Below are 17,792 nucleotides of genomic sequence, written 5' to 3'. Positions count from 1 at the left end.
TGATCTTTTTCACCAATCATGTATTAGATTGTAGGCCTACACTGCGACGTTGCAATATCGTAGGCCGCGGCCTTGTGTTAGAGGTGGCTATGATATTACTCTTTGAATAATACTATTCCATCTGAGCGTAAAATAAAATTAAAATCTGCATTTTGACGTGCATAATACTTTGTCTGCCATTGGTTCTCCGATTTTCGTCTAGACCAACACAGAATTCAATTCAGTTTTAGCATATAGAACACATTGATTTTTCCGGTAAGCCATATTTTGTTAGTTTTGGATGGGATTTAGAATTTATATTGAAAGGATGTTGGGACTGGGACACACTTATCAGTTTCCTTTGGATACCTGCAGAAAATTGTGTTTGCTTTCATGATCAGACTTACCCTATCATACAGCTTCTATCTTGAAGAGTAACAATATTATCTTTCCATCCTATGAAAGCACTGGAAACTTGTTCGCCGTCTCATGGATTATCTCATGCTAGATTCATTTCAGAATGAGCATTTTGTAGATAGCTTAACTCTCATGGTAGATTAATCTAATAGCATGTTTAATACAGCTTGAGTTACTGTGATGTAGAATCTTGAATTTAATTAATATTCTCATCCCCAAAGATCTTCTCAGAGTTAGGGAGGCTGTGGTAAGAATAAAACACTTCTTGAGTTCCATAGTTTTTTGGGAGGTATTCCTATTTATTGATTGGCAGTTATCTTGGAAAGATGAAGAGTGTTTGATGAGAATAAATACCGTACATTGTTATTCTATAGTCGAATATAATAATATCTCGTCTTTGCAATTTTTTACAACTACGCTTCATAAAACTCCTTCAACTAGAAACTTCCACGATTGAAGTCTGCATAATGGATGCTGAATTATAAACTTATTCACAACTAAGTATTGAATCTTCATATGCTCTAAAAACGCACCAAGAGAAAGCTTTTAAATAATGTTCAATAGTGGTACAAAGTGCATTATTTGTCTGAACTAAGTAATCAGTATGTTATATTGGTTACAAATATGTCATGATTAATTCTTATCATTTCCTCTCATTCGTCAAAACATGATACAACATTTTTCAATTTAAGAAGAAATTTCAAGACAACTTAACTTATTATTATTAAACGAAAATCCAAATTAAATGCTGTAATTCACCCCGAAGACTTCTGCTACGCCAAATATTGACAACAGGGTAAACAGCTTGATGAAAATTCGATTAGCGCTACTATTCAAAAATTATTTGTCAGCCCGGGAACTATGAAATCCCCAAGATCAGTTGAAACTCTTTACAGTAAACCCTTTCAAATGTAAGACTAATATTGTACCGTGTTGAACAGTAATGCCTTTTTTTCGTTAGATGAGGACACAATGAGGAGTGAACATTGCTCTTTCTCAAACTTTATTCCACAATAAGATTACATTTATCAATCATATATTATCATATAATTAGAAGAAAAAGAATATCATAATGGAATTCAGTTGATTTTCTGTATCAGTGCAATATTGAAATATATACTTAAGTATTTATAGCACATAACAGAAAACACTTTAAAGTTTTATAATATAAATTGAAAAAGGATACACACGACACAGATAGATTAAAAACACTTAAAAACTTACATTATAAACGAAAATTTTCGAGAGCTGGGCTCCCTTTGTCAATCAAACAGGAAGTGGTCATATCTGTGTCGTGTGTATCCTTTTTCAATTTATACTTAAGTATTTAAATATACTTACCATTATTTGAATAAAAAGATTCCATTTTAAATTATTAGCTTAAGATTCAGAAACAGTTAAGTCTCTACTCCTACTGGCGAACAAGTGTTTCACTTATGCCAGTAGTTCTTCATCTCCAGCCGTATTTTACAGATAGTTGATATAGATATTTAGAATAATAATTATTGTTTTTTTTTCTGATTGTAACATCTTTGTACTGTATTCTGTGTTTTGGTGAAATAAATTGAAATGGAAAAGCTGAACTGTATGCCTAATCCAGAAGTTTGTGTCAATGAAATTAAATTAACTATATTGTTCCATATAATGAAATGGCTCTTATTAACTATACATTTAAATGCATTGGAGTAATTTTCATTTTAAGCATATTCAATGATTCAATATGTTTTATAGATTTGAGTTACTGTAAATAGAAATAAAAATCTCAGTACCCTTTTTTGAATTATTTAATCACAACATGTTTCAACATTGATGCCATTCATTTTCAAGTGATATAATTCAAAAAAGGGTACTAAGTTTTTTATTTATATTTATATTACAAGAAGCCCTATAAATAAAAGAGACAATAAAATGGCATATTTGAGTTACTATGCACTGTATCGGTTTATACTTTGTAGGTCAAACGAAAATCCCGAAAAATAAGGATTCTTTGTGACCGAATTCATTCACTGTAAAGGTGCGGACAGATATACGCGTCCGAACATGAGCAATAATTCACTTCTAATCAGCTGATGTCAAGCTTTTTATATCTGTATCTTACCTTTTCTGTAAAAATTCAGATATAGTCAGCTGATTAAAAATGAATTGCTCATGTTCGCGGCGCGTATATCTGTACGCACCTTAATAATGCATGCAATGTGAAGTGGTGAATATCTTTACTTGAGATATATTTGGAGCTCTTTGCTGCTTTGTATGATAATAGTTGATTGATTGCGTTGATATAATAATATGTACTAAATACGTGTATGATGACAACCACAGTGCATAAATTAATATTTCTTGTTTTCAGCGTACTATGAACACATTGCGATTCTTGAGTATTGCCACTATTGGAACTTTTTGTTTCAACGATTGACTTTTTATTGAAAATTTTCATAAATTCCAAACTAACACCATTCATGGAACATTCGTATATTATATTACACTGTAGAGTATTATTTTCATTGGAATTAGGACTCCAATATTAATCAGGAGTACAAAATCCTAAATTTTCACTTCAAGATCTAGAAACTATTCACACTGTAACTCGCCATTGTATTAAGCGATCTTGGATCTTCACACTAGGGCCATACATTAGAACAGTTGTTGATTAATCGAAATAGGATCTAGAAACTATTCACACAGTAACTGGCTATTGGACTAAACGATCTTGGATCTTCACACTAGGGCCATACATTAGAACAGTTGTTGATTAATCAAAATAGGATCTAGAAACTTTTCACACAGTAACTCGCCATTGGACTAACCGATCTTGGATCTTCACACTAGGGCCATACATTAGAACAGTTGTAGATTAATCGAAATAGGATCTAGAAACTTTTCACACAGTAACTCGTCATTGGACTAAGCGATCTTGGATCTTCACACTAGGGCCATACATTAGAACAGTTGTAGATTAATCGAAATAGGATCTAGATACTATTCACACTGTAACTCGCCATTGGACTAAGCGATCTTGTATCTTCACACTAGGGCCATACATTAGAACATTTGCAGATTAATCGAAATAGGATCTAGAAACTATTCACACTGTAACTCGCCATTGGACTAAGCGATCTTGGATCTTCACACTAGGGCCATACATTAGAACAGTTGTTGATTAATTGAAATAGGATCTAGATACTATTCACACAATAACTCGCCAGTAACAAGCGATCTAGGATCTTCACACTAGGGCCATACATTAGACAGTTGTAGATTAATCGAAATAGGATCTAGAAACTATTCACACTGTAACTCGCCATTGGACTAAGCGATCTTGGATCTTCACACTAGGGCCATACATTAGAACAGTTGTTGATTAATCGAAATAGGATCTAGAAACTATTCACACTGTAACTCGTCATTGGACTAAGCGATCTTGTATCTTCACACTAGGGCCCCAAACATTAGAACAGTGGTGATAGGCGCGCCAGAGAAACTTACTTATTTGAAAAAATTCCGGTGCTTTGAATTGTTAGTGTAGAAGAGCAGGAGGGACGCATCTGGAGGGGGAATTTCTCAAATTTATCCTCCCTCAAGTAAATAGCCATCATGCTCCGGTCTAGAGAGCAGCAGGCCTTCGCAGTTGAGAGCTTCTTTTCTAATGGTCGATCACCTTCCGCGCTCGATTTGAAATTCCTCCCCACAGATTCGTTCCTGGCCAAAATTCGATTATATCGTGGGTTAACTCATTTCAGGAGTGTGGAAGTGTCGCTAAACCCAGAAATGGACTTCAACGAACCATCAGAACTCCAGAAAATATTGAAAGAGTGAGGCAGTCAGTTGTGCGTTTTCCCCGGCTTTCAGCTCGCAATGGCAATTTTTGACTCCAATGTTCAACGAATTCTCCATGAAGACCTTAAACTTCATCCCTATAAATTGGCTGTTGTTCAAGAATTGACTGACGAATGCGATTTTGTTGCCCGTCAAAATGCATGTGATATGCTGATTGACAACCTGCCTGAAGACGCGGTCATTCGAAAATGCGGTTCCACAATGCGATTTTTTTATGGGGTTATTTGAAATCCCTGGTTTTTGTCGATGGACCAAGGACCATAGCACACCTCAAGAACAACATTCGTGATGCCGTTGCCAACATACCGATTGAATATTTCTAATCAATTTACTAATTCAAGCCATCTAAATTCAAAATTTATAGTTTTCATGTTTATTTTTGACTAAAATTTTATAAAAATTGTAGACGCGAAATTCTAACCTTATTGTGGACTTTGTCACCTATAAATTTGGAAGAAAAATAGCACAAGGACTACCTTATTATTTTATCTACCAATGTTATTACATTAGTGTCATTTGCATTGTAAATTGATGAATAAATATACTGCAACGAAATTTCAAAAATCGACTTTATCAGTGTATGCACAATGGGGGTCGCCATTGGTATGATGTCATTTTCAAGACTGCATGGAAAAAATTGAGATATTGTATTCTCATTTAAAAAAAAAGATTGAAACAATATCCAAAGTACTTTTGTTTTAATTGACCTTTCAAATAAGTAAGTTTCTCTGGCGCAACTTGTAGATTATTGAAGTAGGCGTACAGGTTGTGAGGATGCAAGGATGAGCAAGTGCATGAGCAAGACGTTGTTGCAATCAAGTGTTGTTGTGTTGCAGACACGAGGTTCCCGTAACAGCTGATCCGATTGCGATAATACACATGGACGAGGATGTGGTCGTTGTAAACAAACCGGCCTCAATTCCTGTAAGTGGCACTGAGACGCCAGGAACCAGTCCTAGACCTAGTCCTAGTCTGCATGCATGTTTAGATGGCTTTTTGTTTGTCAAAATGTTGAGACTCACACCCACCCATCCACCCACATCAAATTCATACACTTGATTCCAGTTGCACAAAGGCTGGATAAATTTTAACCATGATTAATTCCACAAGAACCAATCAAGTCTTATCAGAAAGACCTCACGGAAATTAATCACGGTTAAAATTAAACCGGCTTTTGTGCAACCGGGCCTTACCCATCCAGAACTCCTTTTCACAGTATAAGTTCAAACCGGATTATAGCATCTCAAAATACAGGCCATCACATAATAATCATACATAACCAACCGTAGCTAATTAGTCCAGTCACTATATACATTGGTGCATGCAATTTATATTGTAGTTCTGATTTTATAATATATTTTTCCTACAGTTACCATGAAAAGTGACCATTCCTGCATTGATCACAGAACGCAAAGAATCACTTTTCGGCTCTATTACTTTGCGTACTCTTAATACTTTGCGTATTATCTTGAAGCCATCCCAATCAGCTGTTGACATTGTTGGCGTGTATTTTGAATGCAAATTTGTTCTATCTATATTTTTCTGATTTCCAAATAAATAAAAATGAGAACTCATTAAATTATAAATTTTGAATACGGTATTATAAATTATTCATTATATCAAATAATATTTTTTCATTCATAAATTGATTGGTTGAAAAATTATTTAGAAATTGAGATTTACTCAAAATTTTTCAAATTGAATGAATTAATTTAATTTTTAATTTGAATAAATTATCGATTATTAATTTTCAATTGGATTATCAAGTTTAAAATAAATTAAAGTTGTTATTAGTAACAAAATTATACAAACATTCGATGGATTTCAGCCATCATTTTACCCATAACAAACCACTTCTCATATTCAATGGTAACTGTAGGAAAGATTTAATGTGAAATACGTGCCTCTGCTGCACTCAAGAAACCATTCCGCCCTCGCCTACGGCTCGTGCATAAACGTTTCTTTCGGTGCAGCAAACTGTCACTTTGTGCACTAGTTGCACAAATAACTAATTTGGGTACCTAGAAGAGAAGTCCACAACCAATTTCTTCATGCAAAATTTCCTTGTGCTAGATACAGAGTGGCCCAAAAACCTCGTATTTATATTAACCTCCAATTTCTCATTTTTGAAAAATCATAACTCAGTACTCATTTGAGATAGAAAGTTCTGAATGATCTCATTTTATTCAGAATCTTATAATCTGAAAAAGAGACGGGAGCAAATTTTTTTGTCCGATCAAGAGATTTGACAGAAATAGCTGAAAACTGGAAAATGAGCCGAAAATACGAGGTTTTTGGGCCATTCTGTACACACAAGGAAATTTTGCATGAAGAAATAGGTTCTGGACTCCTCTTATGTACCCAAATAATAATAATATAGAAAAATCAGAACTACAATATAAATTGCAAGCACATCCCTTTTTTATGTCTATATTGACTGGACTAAATCTGGTTTGGTTAAACTTTCCTTGTGCAAACAGCCCTTGATCTGTGTCTAGTTTTCGTTTTGTTTGTCGAAATGTAGAGACTTGCCCTCCTACATCCACTTGAAACCCTTTTCATAGTAAAAGTTGGAACCTAAATCAGCACCTCAAAATACAGGTGATAGGTATACCTGTAATGATGAATAATCGTAGCTAATCTAGTTTGATTTAAACTTCCCTTGTGCAAACGGCCCTTGATGGGTGTCTCGTTTGATTTTTGTTTGTCAAAATGTAAAGACTTACTCACTCACTTTCACTTGAAACCTTTTCTACAGTACAAGGTGGAACCGAAAATTTCTAGAATCCCATTACTTAAAGAGTACTTTTTTGTAGTTGAGAAGTTGATATTGTGGTAATTATTCATATTAAATGAAAAGACTAAGAAATTAAAAAAAAAACACAGATTTATTGATACTTAGAAAGACCGGTTTCGGTTATTACACTATTGTCAATCTCTGGTAAACTGATTATCTGTTTATAAACCGGGAACCGGTCTTTCTAAGTATCAATAAATCTGTGTTTATCAGAATATTTGATATCAAATATCAACTTAATGAACATTCTCCAACAGCCATAACTTACTTCATTCATGAACCAATTTTTTCTAAATTTTACCTATATTTTGACAAACCATTTCGAAAAATACAGAATTCTTTGATTTTTCCTGAATACTTCCTCCAAACATTGTTTCAATCGCTTGGGGTCTTACCCACCCACATCCACTTAACACCCTTTTCACAGTACCTACCTTTTTACAGTATAAAATTGTTGGTAGAATAGGTACTGTGCTCCTTCATATGCATGCCTTTGTTGGTTCTGTAGACTTACATGAACTCAGGGACTATTTTCAGAATCTGCAGATTCAAATCTCTTACTTCAGCTGCTGCTAACCTGTCTTATGGTCAAACAGGTATTTATAACCTCTAAATTATTATTTTTTCATCAATGTTCACATACAGTTATAGGTTTATCAAAGTGGATAATGCAACTAAATAAAATGTAATTTAAATTATCGACTATTTCTCTTTGCTCTATCATTATTTCTTGTTCATTATTTTGGAAATTAATGCCATTCATTTTAATTAATCATGATTCAATAACTGAAAATAATACTTTTTGCTATTAGAAGAAACGACTAGCAGTCAGATATTTTACAATAAATGAATTAATCACTCACTGTGACAACGACATCTTTCGGCAGGTCCGCCATCTTCTTGGTTGTCAACCAAGTCGTTTTTTCTAATAGCAAAAAGTGATTTAATAATAAGCAGTTCGTGATGGAAAACAACATTGAAGAATTAAAATAATATTTAGAAAACGCACATTAATTTTTAATGAGTCATTTTAAAAAATAACAACCACATCTATAACATACAAAAACATCAACCATATCTATGATGATGAGGTATTTTTCTCATTTAAGTAATTTTCCATTTCGAAAAATTATAATCCTCAAAAATATTAATATTCATAAAATACTCCACTAGGTACTGGTTTTTAGCTCAGTAAATACCTGACAAATTATAAACTTCTTGGGCTTTATCTTTGTAAACTATTTTTTTCATTTGCACAATCTATACTGATCGCATGTTTATTTTGCAAATTAATTTGAGAGAGTAACCTTAATTTAACTAGATGCTGAGAAGACTGCATCTGAGTAAAAAGTACTAGTGATAGTAAAGTACCGTATTGGTAATAAATTATTACATACAAACTTCACAAACATTATAGCACCATCCCATAGAGTAAAATTAATTAGTCTCCATTCTACATGAGTAGTATGGTAGATAGCTACTCCATTGTAATAACCAATCTATTCTTCAAGTTTTGCTGCACAAATGTTCGGAATTTGATCGATTTCAAATTGAAATGTTTATTTAAATAACTTCTCAACACAGACCTCGTTACTCCAATTCAAACCCTCCAACATCTCAATTGCCAATGCTGTTTCGATCTCAATCTGGTTTCTAGAAATATATTGATTTTTAATTAGTCATTTTAAAAAACAACAACCACATAATACAATATACAAAAACATCAATCATATCTATTATAATGAGGTATTTTTCTCATTCAAGTAATTTACTCAAAATTAGTTGATCTTGTTACGGTGTACCATGAATACTCGATGAAAAAATGATTTCCTGGTTCGACCTACGAAACTCTTGAGCGACATTCAATTGTGTTCTGTATTAAGTCCAAGGGTGGTCAACAGAGAAATCAAATAATAATACACTCTTTTAATGGGTATAATTCTATAATTCGCCTACACCGAAATTAGTAGCTAAGAGGAGACTTTAAAGGTAGGCGAACACAGATCAGCATCCGTCATCCGCATCGTATAGGTATGCGCACTCCAATCGAAAACAATGCATCAAATCTAATCGTCCGATCCGTCCGTGGCGTGCCGTCCGTCCGATGACGATCTGTGTGCGCCTACCTTAACAAGACTTATTGCAGTTAAAAAAACACTTCATAAACGTTAGTCGAATACAAAATATTGCTTTGTTTTATAAAGTAATCAGAGTCAATATCAAAGTTGATATTCTAGTCTTTGAGAATAGCTGTTGTTAATTTGTTTGAATATTGCATTCTAGAACATGATATTATAGTGAGATATGAGATTATAACATGATTCCATTAAGAAAATGCATATATTATATAAGCTCAGGTATGATAAATTTCACCCCTATAAATAAATCTTCATGTCAGGCAGAATTCACATAACTTTGTTGTAGTTCATACACTGTGAAACTTGTAAATATTTGAAAAAACACTTACTTTTGTTGGAGTATTGAGGAATGCATTTCACTCCTGAAGAGGAGCTTCATCAGCTTCTCATCAAATGCATTCCTCAATACTCCAAGGAAAGTAAGTGTTTTTTCAAATATTTACAAGTTTCACAGTGTATGAACTACAACAAAGTTATTATATATAGTGTTTCGTCATGGAAAGCAACATCAATTTCAGAATTCACATACTGTATTATTGATGTGCACAGTAAGTACGATATTCAGTTACAGGTAATAGAAAGTCCAAGTTTATTGAAAATCTATATAAAAGTCATAAATGCAACGCAAATTGCATTTTGAGATATGAAATCTGATGTTTCGGTTCTGTTTTAATAATTAGTTTCATAGTTTTGAAGCTCTTCCATGAATAATAAAATACCAAAAATTATGGAATAGTTCTATACCCCTTTCTCTTACTTTTTCAAATGAATTCTACAATAATTCAATAAATAGTTTCATAGTTTTGAAGCTCTTCCATGAATAATAAAATACCAACAATTATGGAATAGTTCTATACCACTTTCTCTTACTTTTTCAAATGAATTCTACAATTTCTTTGGATATCCATAATTTTTAGACAAGGATTGATACGAATCTGAACCACTCAATCTGCTCTTCTGACGTGTAAGAGCTATTTGAGGTAGTCAAATAAAACTCACTGAATCTACCATAATTCATTGGAATCTGCACTGAATGTCTATTACAATAGATCACTATTTCAAATAGCTATGGCTGGCCCGCAAAAATAGTGTCTATCAATAACATTTTATCATAGTAGGGAATTATGTAGAATAATAGAGTGGCTTATGGAACAATACTGGTACCTTTCTGTTAAAATGAGAAAAAATATTATAGAGTAGCATCATGAAATAAAACACACATATCAAATTATACAGTTTTATTTTGTAAAGGCCATGGTTTCGTGACCACACAGGTTACATTTTCAAGGATGATTAGCATCATTTCTACTGTATACAACAATGATTAAATCCTAGATTGAATAGAATTATTCTTCCTGGAATGTTCTAGTCATTTTGATTTTATTGATATAGGTATCAATGCAAGGGGAAATATCACAAATACGTACAATTTGTACGCTCTATTTATAACAGTTCTTTTAAAAGTTTTTTTTTGCAATACTATATAAGCTTTGAAAGATAATTGTGATAATCATTTCTCCATGGTCACAGAAGAGAATCAAAATTGTTATATTTGTTAACAAAATTTTATTGATTATTCATTGACAATAACAATAATACTTCTATAATTCTATAATAAATCAAGTCTACTGCTAAATAGCTTTGGATAGACTAGTGTTTTTTCGCAATACTCTATAAGCTTTGAAAGATAACTGTGATAATCAATCATCTCTCTATGATCACAGAAAAAAATCAAAATTGTTATATTTTTTAACCAAATTTCATTGATTATTTATAGACAATAACAATAATACTCCTATAATTCTATAATAAATAAAGTCTACTGCTCTATAGATTTGGATAGACTAGTGTTTTTTCGCAATACTCTATAAGCTTTGAAAGATAATTGTGATAATCATCTCTCTATGGTCACAGAAGAGAATCTAAACTATTATATTTTTTAACCAAATTTCATTGATTATTTATAGACAATAACAATAATACTTCTATAATGATATAATAAATCAATCTACTGCTCAATAGCTTTGGATAGACTAGATTATAGTTGAATAAAATTATCAATCCATTGAGATAACAAAACTTGGAAGTATCATGTGTACCTGTGTTAAAAGATTCAGTTGCAGAAATTCAAATAATCAATTAACCAAACTTGCTCATAAATTGATTGAACATGAAGTGTTGCTTCATTCTGCGCTCTTCACTTCCCAAGTTTTTTCTCCAGAAATTACGGTAGAAGGACAACCTTTTCTTTAAAAGAAGGGATAAAGTATTCAACATACACTTTCTTTTTGAAAATACAAGTTTTCAATTTTATAGTGACTCGTATACGACATTATGTGTGAAGGAGGCAAAATGGGTTTTACCTGTTGCCTCCATGAATAAAATTATTTATTTATTTATTATTTATTATTAACATATAACATACTTTTATTGGAAGTAGCCTACACTGCAGTATTTCCAAAACCATATCATTTCAATGGATGAAGATGACTTGTAAATTTTCTCACGAAACTAATATGTACTTTCATTTATATACTACACTCTCTCTCTCTCTCTCCTCAAGTGATGGAGTGAATGAGATTATCCATCCTGCTTTAAAATATCTCCTAAGACTCAGATAAAAAGATTGAAGGATAAAATTGTTTAACCTTATTAAGCTGGCTTATTGAACTTGCAATTCATCTCTATATAAAATTATTCATTTCAAGTTCTATTTTATTTACTCAATAAATTAAACTATTATTGAAGGAAGTAACTATTATTTGAAGAAGACAGTTTTTCATTCAAATCTTTCGAAAATCACAGTTTATGATCCACAATAGTTCAAAATTAAAATCTATGTACACAAATATCATAATATAACTATACAATAATATATACAGTTTATGATCCACAATAGTTCAAAATTAAAATCTATGTACACAAATATCATAATATAACTATACAATAATATATACAGTTTATGATCCACAATAGTTCAAAATTAAAATCTATGTACACAAATATCATAATATAACTTCATTTGAAGCACATAACAGAAACACTTTACAGTTTTATAATATAAATTAAAACAGGAAATACACAACATAGATAGATTAAAAACACTTAGAAACTTACATTATTGTTTGGAAATTTCCGAGGAGCTGTGTCCTCTTCTTCAACCAAGTAGTGAGTGGTTGAAGAAGAAAAATTTCCAAACAATAATGTAAGTTTCCAAGTGTTTTTAATCTATCTATGTCGTGTGTTTCCTGTTTTGATTTATATTGTAATACAACCTCAATTATATATTATCCTTTTTTCTGTAAATATTCTGATCAGACCAGAATCATTTGAGCTATTTTACTAGACATAATAAGCTATTCATGACTCCATTATCATGTTGAAAATAAATTATTTTTCTATAGTTATTAATCTATTCAAAGTTTTTTTCTAGTAAGTAGTATAGTGCTAAAGGGTTAGGTAGAAAGTAAGGAGGATTTGTTACAAACTCATTTTCCAACTAAATTCGAATATTTCAATTTTCCTCTCTTCTTATTTATAATAAAAATAATCTAAAACTTACCTCCCTACTCAACCCTATGATCTAGCTCATACTAATTAACTGTTCATTTCGTACTTTAATAGAAATAAATTGTAAATTATATCTCAGACTAATGTCTTTGTTATAATGCTGTCTTTCTATTCATTCATTTCATATATGATTGTTGGATTTTCTCTCATTCTATAATATTTTTTCAAGTCAAGTTGAATAGCCAGCTTGTAAGGTAAGGTATATACTTCAATCGAAACGCCCATCACACCACAAATCCAATATGTTCTTGAAACAACAATTGAAATCCCATAACTTGTACTTTGAATCGTTGCTGGGATGGAAAGTGGGGAAGAGGTGTAATTTGCATGTTGTGGTGTCTTTGATGGGAAGTGGGCTGTGGGTTGGCGCTGGCCTTGGCTCTGGTGGTATAGTGTGCTAATTGCCTTGCAGACACGAGACTCCTGTCTTAGCAAAGCGTTTGCGTCTAGTCCATGTAGATGAAGACATAGTCGCCTTGGACAAACCCTGTTCATTGCCGGTAAGTCAACCTCAATAACCTCTAAAGCATGCTCCTCAACTAATCAACCCCAAGGTAATGTATCAAACTCCTATCTTATTCCATTATTCATTCTCTTATGTATTGTGTAAAATATAAATTACTAAATAAAATAGATAAATAAATCATTTATGTTGAAAACTCTGAGATTATACTCAAGGTTTGGTTAGGTTAGGTTAGATAAATAATTTATGTTGAAAACTCTGAGATTATACACAATGTTTGGTTAGGTTAGGATAGGTTAGATGAATAATTTATGTTGAAAACTCTGAGATTATACTCAATGTTTGGTTAGGTTAGGTGCTCTATCAAATAAGTTAATAATTTATGTTGAAAACTCTTCTGAGATTATACTCAAGGTTTAGTTAGGTTAGGTTAGGTTAGTTAGATAATTTATATTGAAAACTCTGAGATTCTACTCAATGTTTGGTTAGGTTAGGATAGGTTAGGTTAGGATAGGTAAACAATTTATGTTGAAAACTTGGAGATTATATGCATGGTTTGGTTAGGTTAGGATAGGTTGGGTTAGATAAACAATTTATGTTGAAAACTCTGAGATTATACTCAAGGTTTATTTATGTTAAAAACTCTTACTCAAGGTTTGTTTAGGTTAGGATAGGTTAGGTTGGGAGTTCAATCAAATAAGTTATAAAACATGCAGACACTCTTCAAACATTTTTGCTGCATTAATAATCTTCAAAGTGGTTTATCAAATTTTTATTGAAATTTCACAATTGAGTTAGAATTATGAGTAGAAACTACTTGAAATTGTTACAACCACTAGTACACATAGTGTTCTGAAAAATGTGCCCATAAGTCAGGGCGTGATTCCTCACGTCAAAAGAAGAAAAAAGTTCTAATTAACATGCATAGGTCCAAAAAACCAAGTTATACAGAGTGGAAGATTTCGTCTGAATTTCTGTGCCCCTGCTGACACGAAGCCCTACGGTTTGGCTGTTAATTAAGATGATAAACTCAGGGTACTTTATGTAAAATGAACAGAGAAATTGAATAAAACCGTTTCCAGACCGTGAGCTACAGTAATTTTTAAGATATGTGACGAAATACGCGAAACTTGGTTCCAAAAAATAAGTTCCTGAAGCAGATTGACTATGTTAAATGTACAATAAACACAAAATATTTTGCTACAGAACTTGTAGAAAATTTAATTTCGAAGAGAAAGATGTAGAATAAGTCTATAATAGACAAACGCAATCTTGAAAAAATAATCCTAATTTACTGTACATACAAAACGCATGAAAAATAGAGATCTTAACAGATTTTGTCTAAAATCATTGATCATGTTTAATCTTCACCAAACTTTAAAGGAACTTATTTTTTGGGACAAAGCTCCGCGTATTTCTTCACATATCTTGAAAAATACTGTAGCTAAAGGTCTGGAAACGGTTGTATTCAATTTCTCAGTTCATTTTACATAAAGTACCCTATAAATTGTACATCTTAATTAACAGCCAACAAATATACCTGTAGGGCTTCGTTTCGGCAGGGGAACTGAAATTCAGACGAAATCTTTAACCCTGTATAACTTGGTAGAATTTTCGGACCCATGTTGATTAGAACTTTTTTTCTTCTTTTGATGAGAGGAATCACGCCCTGACTTATGGGCACCTTTTTTAAGAACACCCTGTATATATTATTAAAAACATTTCGAGAAACTAGTAGTGTCCCTAGTTACATCCTGCTGAGTGATCACCGATAGCTGACTTATCAAGAAGAATCTGATGAATATTTAATATGTATATTGATGAATTGGAATGGATATGGAATCACTGGATAATATTTACCTAGCTTACTGCTGATTCTGAAAAATATGTTGGGTGGTGCAATCCAGCATGAGCAATATTTATAGTGATAGTTCTATATTGTATTTATACAAAAATATAGAATTTGAATTTGAACTTCAATTCATATTACATTTCAGTGAACATCAGTTTGACAATCGCTATAGACCTAACCGAGTTCACTGTACTGACAATTTACATGTTTCAAGTTTTCATGTTTAAATCAAATAAAACATTCTGAGCATCTTGAAATGAAATCTAGATTTGAATATCACGCATCTTCTCAGTCGACTTCAATAATTGGAGACCTACCAAATAGTATCATAAAAGTATTAGAGAAAAAAGGAATTTTTCGAAGTTATGTGAAGTCTGGTCAACTTGTTTCATTTAAGAATCATCAGATCAATCACTTCTTGATTTCTCTGGAGCCGAGAATATATACAAACTAATTCAACATACATTATTCCATCACATTTCATTCAAAATTCATCTTATTTTCAGAAAGTGTAAATTTTACAATGCATTCCCCTGAAAATTACCTACTCCTCTAATATGGGACATGTCAGTAAACTCAGTTATTGCTATTTACATTTTTACACTACCTATTTAAAACGTTTAGACACATCTTCACAAACACAAAGGTTTAGACTATTATTATTAGATACACTGATTAATATTATTTTGTAACAAATTTATTGTTCAGTGCAGTTGTATTTGATGGGACTCAATATTCAAAACTTTAATTGAAATTGGGATAAAAAATTTAATAATAAACTTTATCAAAAAATAAATAAATAAAAGATTGTGTCTGAGTATGATGTTGGATCTTCTGGTACTATCATTCTAGCTTGTGTGCAATTTCATTAAATTGCAAATATCGCTTAGGTTTTAGCTTTTCACTTATGCTTTCTTTCACGCTTATCTTGCATGGCATATTTTTATTTCGTGTTTGTCATTATTTTTCCCAAATTTTTATTGAATATTATAAATTATTCAAGAAAGCATGTTGAATAGAATATATATTTGAAATAATGTTAAAAACCATGAATAAAATTACTTTGTTCATCTATTGAATCTCCAGCAAACTTAAATTCTGGTTCAAACACATCTATCGAAATAAAATGAAATTCAATACCATTGAATCAGTACAATCACTACTTGAGAATTATTTATTTATTTATTCGTTGATATAATTATGCAATAATTTTGTATTATTTCTGAACATAATATTCTAAGAAGATTCCTATTTAATAATTGAACTGATAGTTACGTAGAACACTATATTGAAAAGTTGGGTCGTTTGTTGAATGATAAATTTGATTTTATAATAATATTTCTCACAGACCTCTGAGAAATTCTATCACTATTCATCAATGATTTTTATGAACTGGTTTCTCTCAAGATTGTCTTGAGGTTCCCTCATTTTTAGAGAGATCAAAGTCATAGCCTATTATGCTGGTTCATGCTGTAGGTGGTAATAAATAATGGAATTATTCATACTTTCATAATAAACATAACATAGAACATTTCAAGAAAATAAATCTTCAACTTCATTATATCTATGTAGACCAACAAATATTTATAAATATCCAAGTGAATTGCTGGTTCATGCTGTATGTGGCGATAAAGAATGGAATTAATAATACTTTGAGAATAATCATATAAGCTATTTCAAAGACATGAATTATAATATCGCTTTAGACCAACAAAAATATAAGATTTTGTAAATGTTGATTTGAATAGAATTTGAATTAGAATATAAACTGATCAATCTTGATCAATCTTATCAAACTATAGTTACATATCAATGTGATACATGTATCATTGTGAATGTCAATAGAAACATTTGATTTGAAATCAAATCTTTATTTGTCCTAAAAACATAATTACAATTCCAAAAATGGTTATAAACAAATAAAGTAAAATACAATATAAAATGAAAAAAGAAAAATACCATTAAATAGGATTATAACTATATTAAAAACGGGATTCGAATAAATATTTCATTGTAAACGAGAAGGAATCTTATTTTCTAAATACTGCATTAATCTATTCCGATCCAGGATAACTATAAATAAAATATTTTGATCATGCTGTATCAAATGAACATTTTGATCAAGGATACAATAATGGAGTGTTTTTCAAATAATGTATCGAACGAAATATTTTAATCGCTTTAACAAATTGCCAATTTTGTAAAACATTGTACCATTTTATGAAAACATTTTATTAGTGCTGTATAGAACGAATATAATGATCAAGGATATCTATAAATAAAGTGTTTTTTTTCTTCTAAATAATGTATCGAACGAAATATTATTATAGGAAGAATACCTATTCAATTCAAAAACTTCTTTATTCCTCATAAAAAACAAAACAATATTATTTACAATCTGCTGTCAGTTCTACATACTCTTACAAGAACTCATACATAATGATAAAACCTTATTAATTGAGATTTATCACTTGTATAGTAAATTGTAATTATTTCAACAAATTACCAATTTGTGAAACATTGTACCACTTATAAAAACATTTTGTAAATCGATGTTGATTATCCATCTTGTTTTCACTGGAATTATTACTATTGTATTCTTATAAAACTTAAAAGTGAAAAAACACTCACATTCTTTGGTGTGGCGACGTGTTTTGTGCTGGTAGTGTTGCACATTCTCAAGACAAACAGAAACTCAGTTTCAATTCAGAGATTCTGTTTGGCTTGAGAATGTGAAACACC

General features: G+C 31.4%; 1 protein-coding gene across 3 annotated transcripts in view; it reads left to right on the top strand.

Annotated features, from left to right (window-relative positions):
- LOC111053226 (uncharacterized protein C18B11.02c) overlaps positions 1-17,792 on the top strand; it is a 658,598-nt gene that overhangs the window by 622,973 nt on the left and 17,833 nt on the right. For 2 of the 3 annotated variants that reach the window (XM_039425336.1, XM_039425337.1), the window contains exon 6: positions 5,067-5,154. In XM_039425336.1, coding sequence (XP_039281270.1) covers positions 5,067-5,154 — 88 coding nt within the window. Of the gene's footprint in view, positions 1-5,066; positions 5,155-13,147; positions 13,236-17,792 lie in introns of all 3 variants that reach the window. The other variant, XM_039425338.1, reaches the window with a different exon arrangement.

The sequence above is a fragment of the Nilaparvata lugens genome, chromosome 3 (assembly GCF_014356525.2).
Source record: "Nilaparvata lugens isolate BPH chromosome 3, ASM1435652v1, whole genome shotgun sequence".
NCBI classification, from domain to species: domain Eukaryota; kingdom Metazoa; phylum Arthropoda; class Insecta; order Hemiptera; family Delphacidae; genus Nilaparvata; species Nilaparvata lugens.
This window is presented reverse-complemented; position numbering and strand designations above follow the sequence as displayed.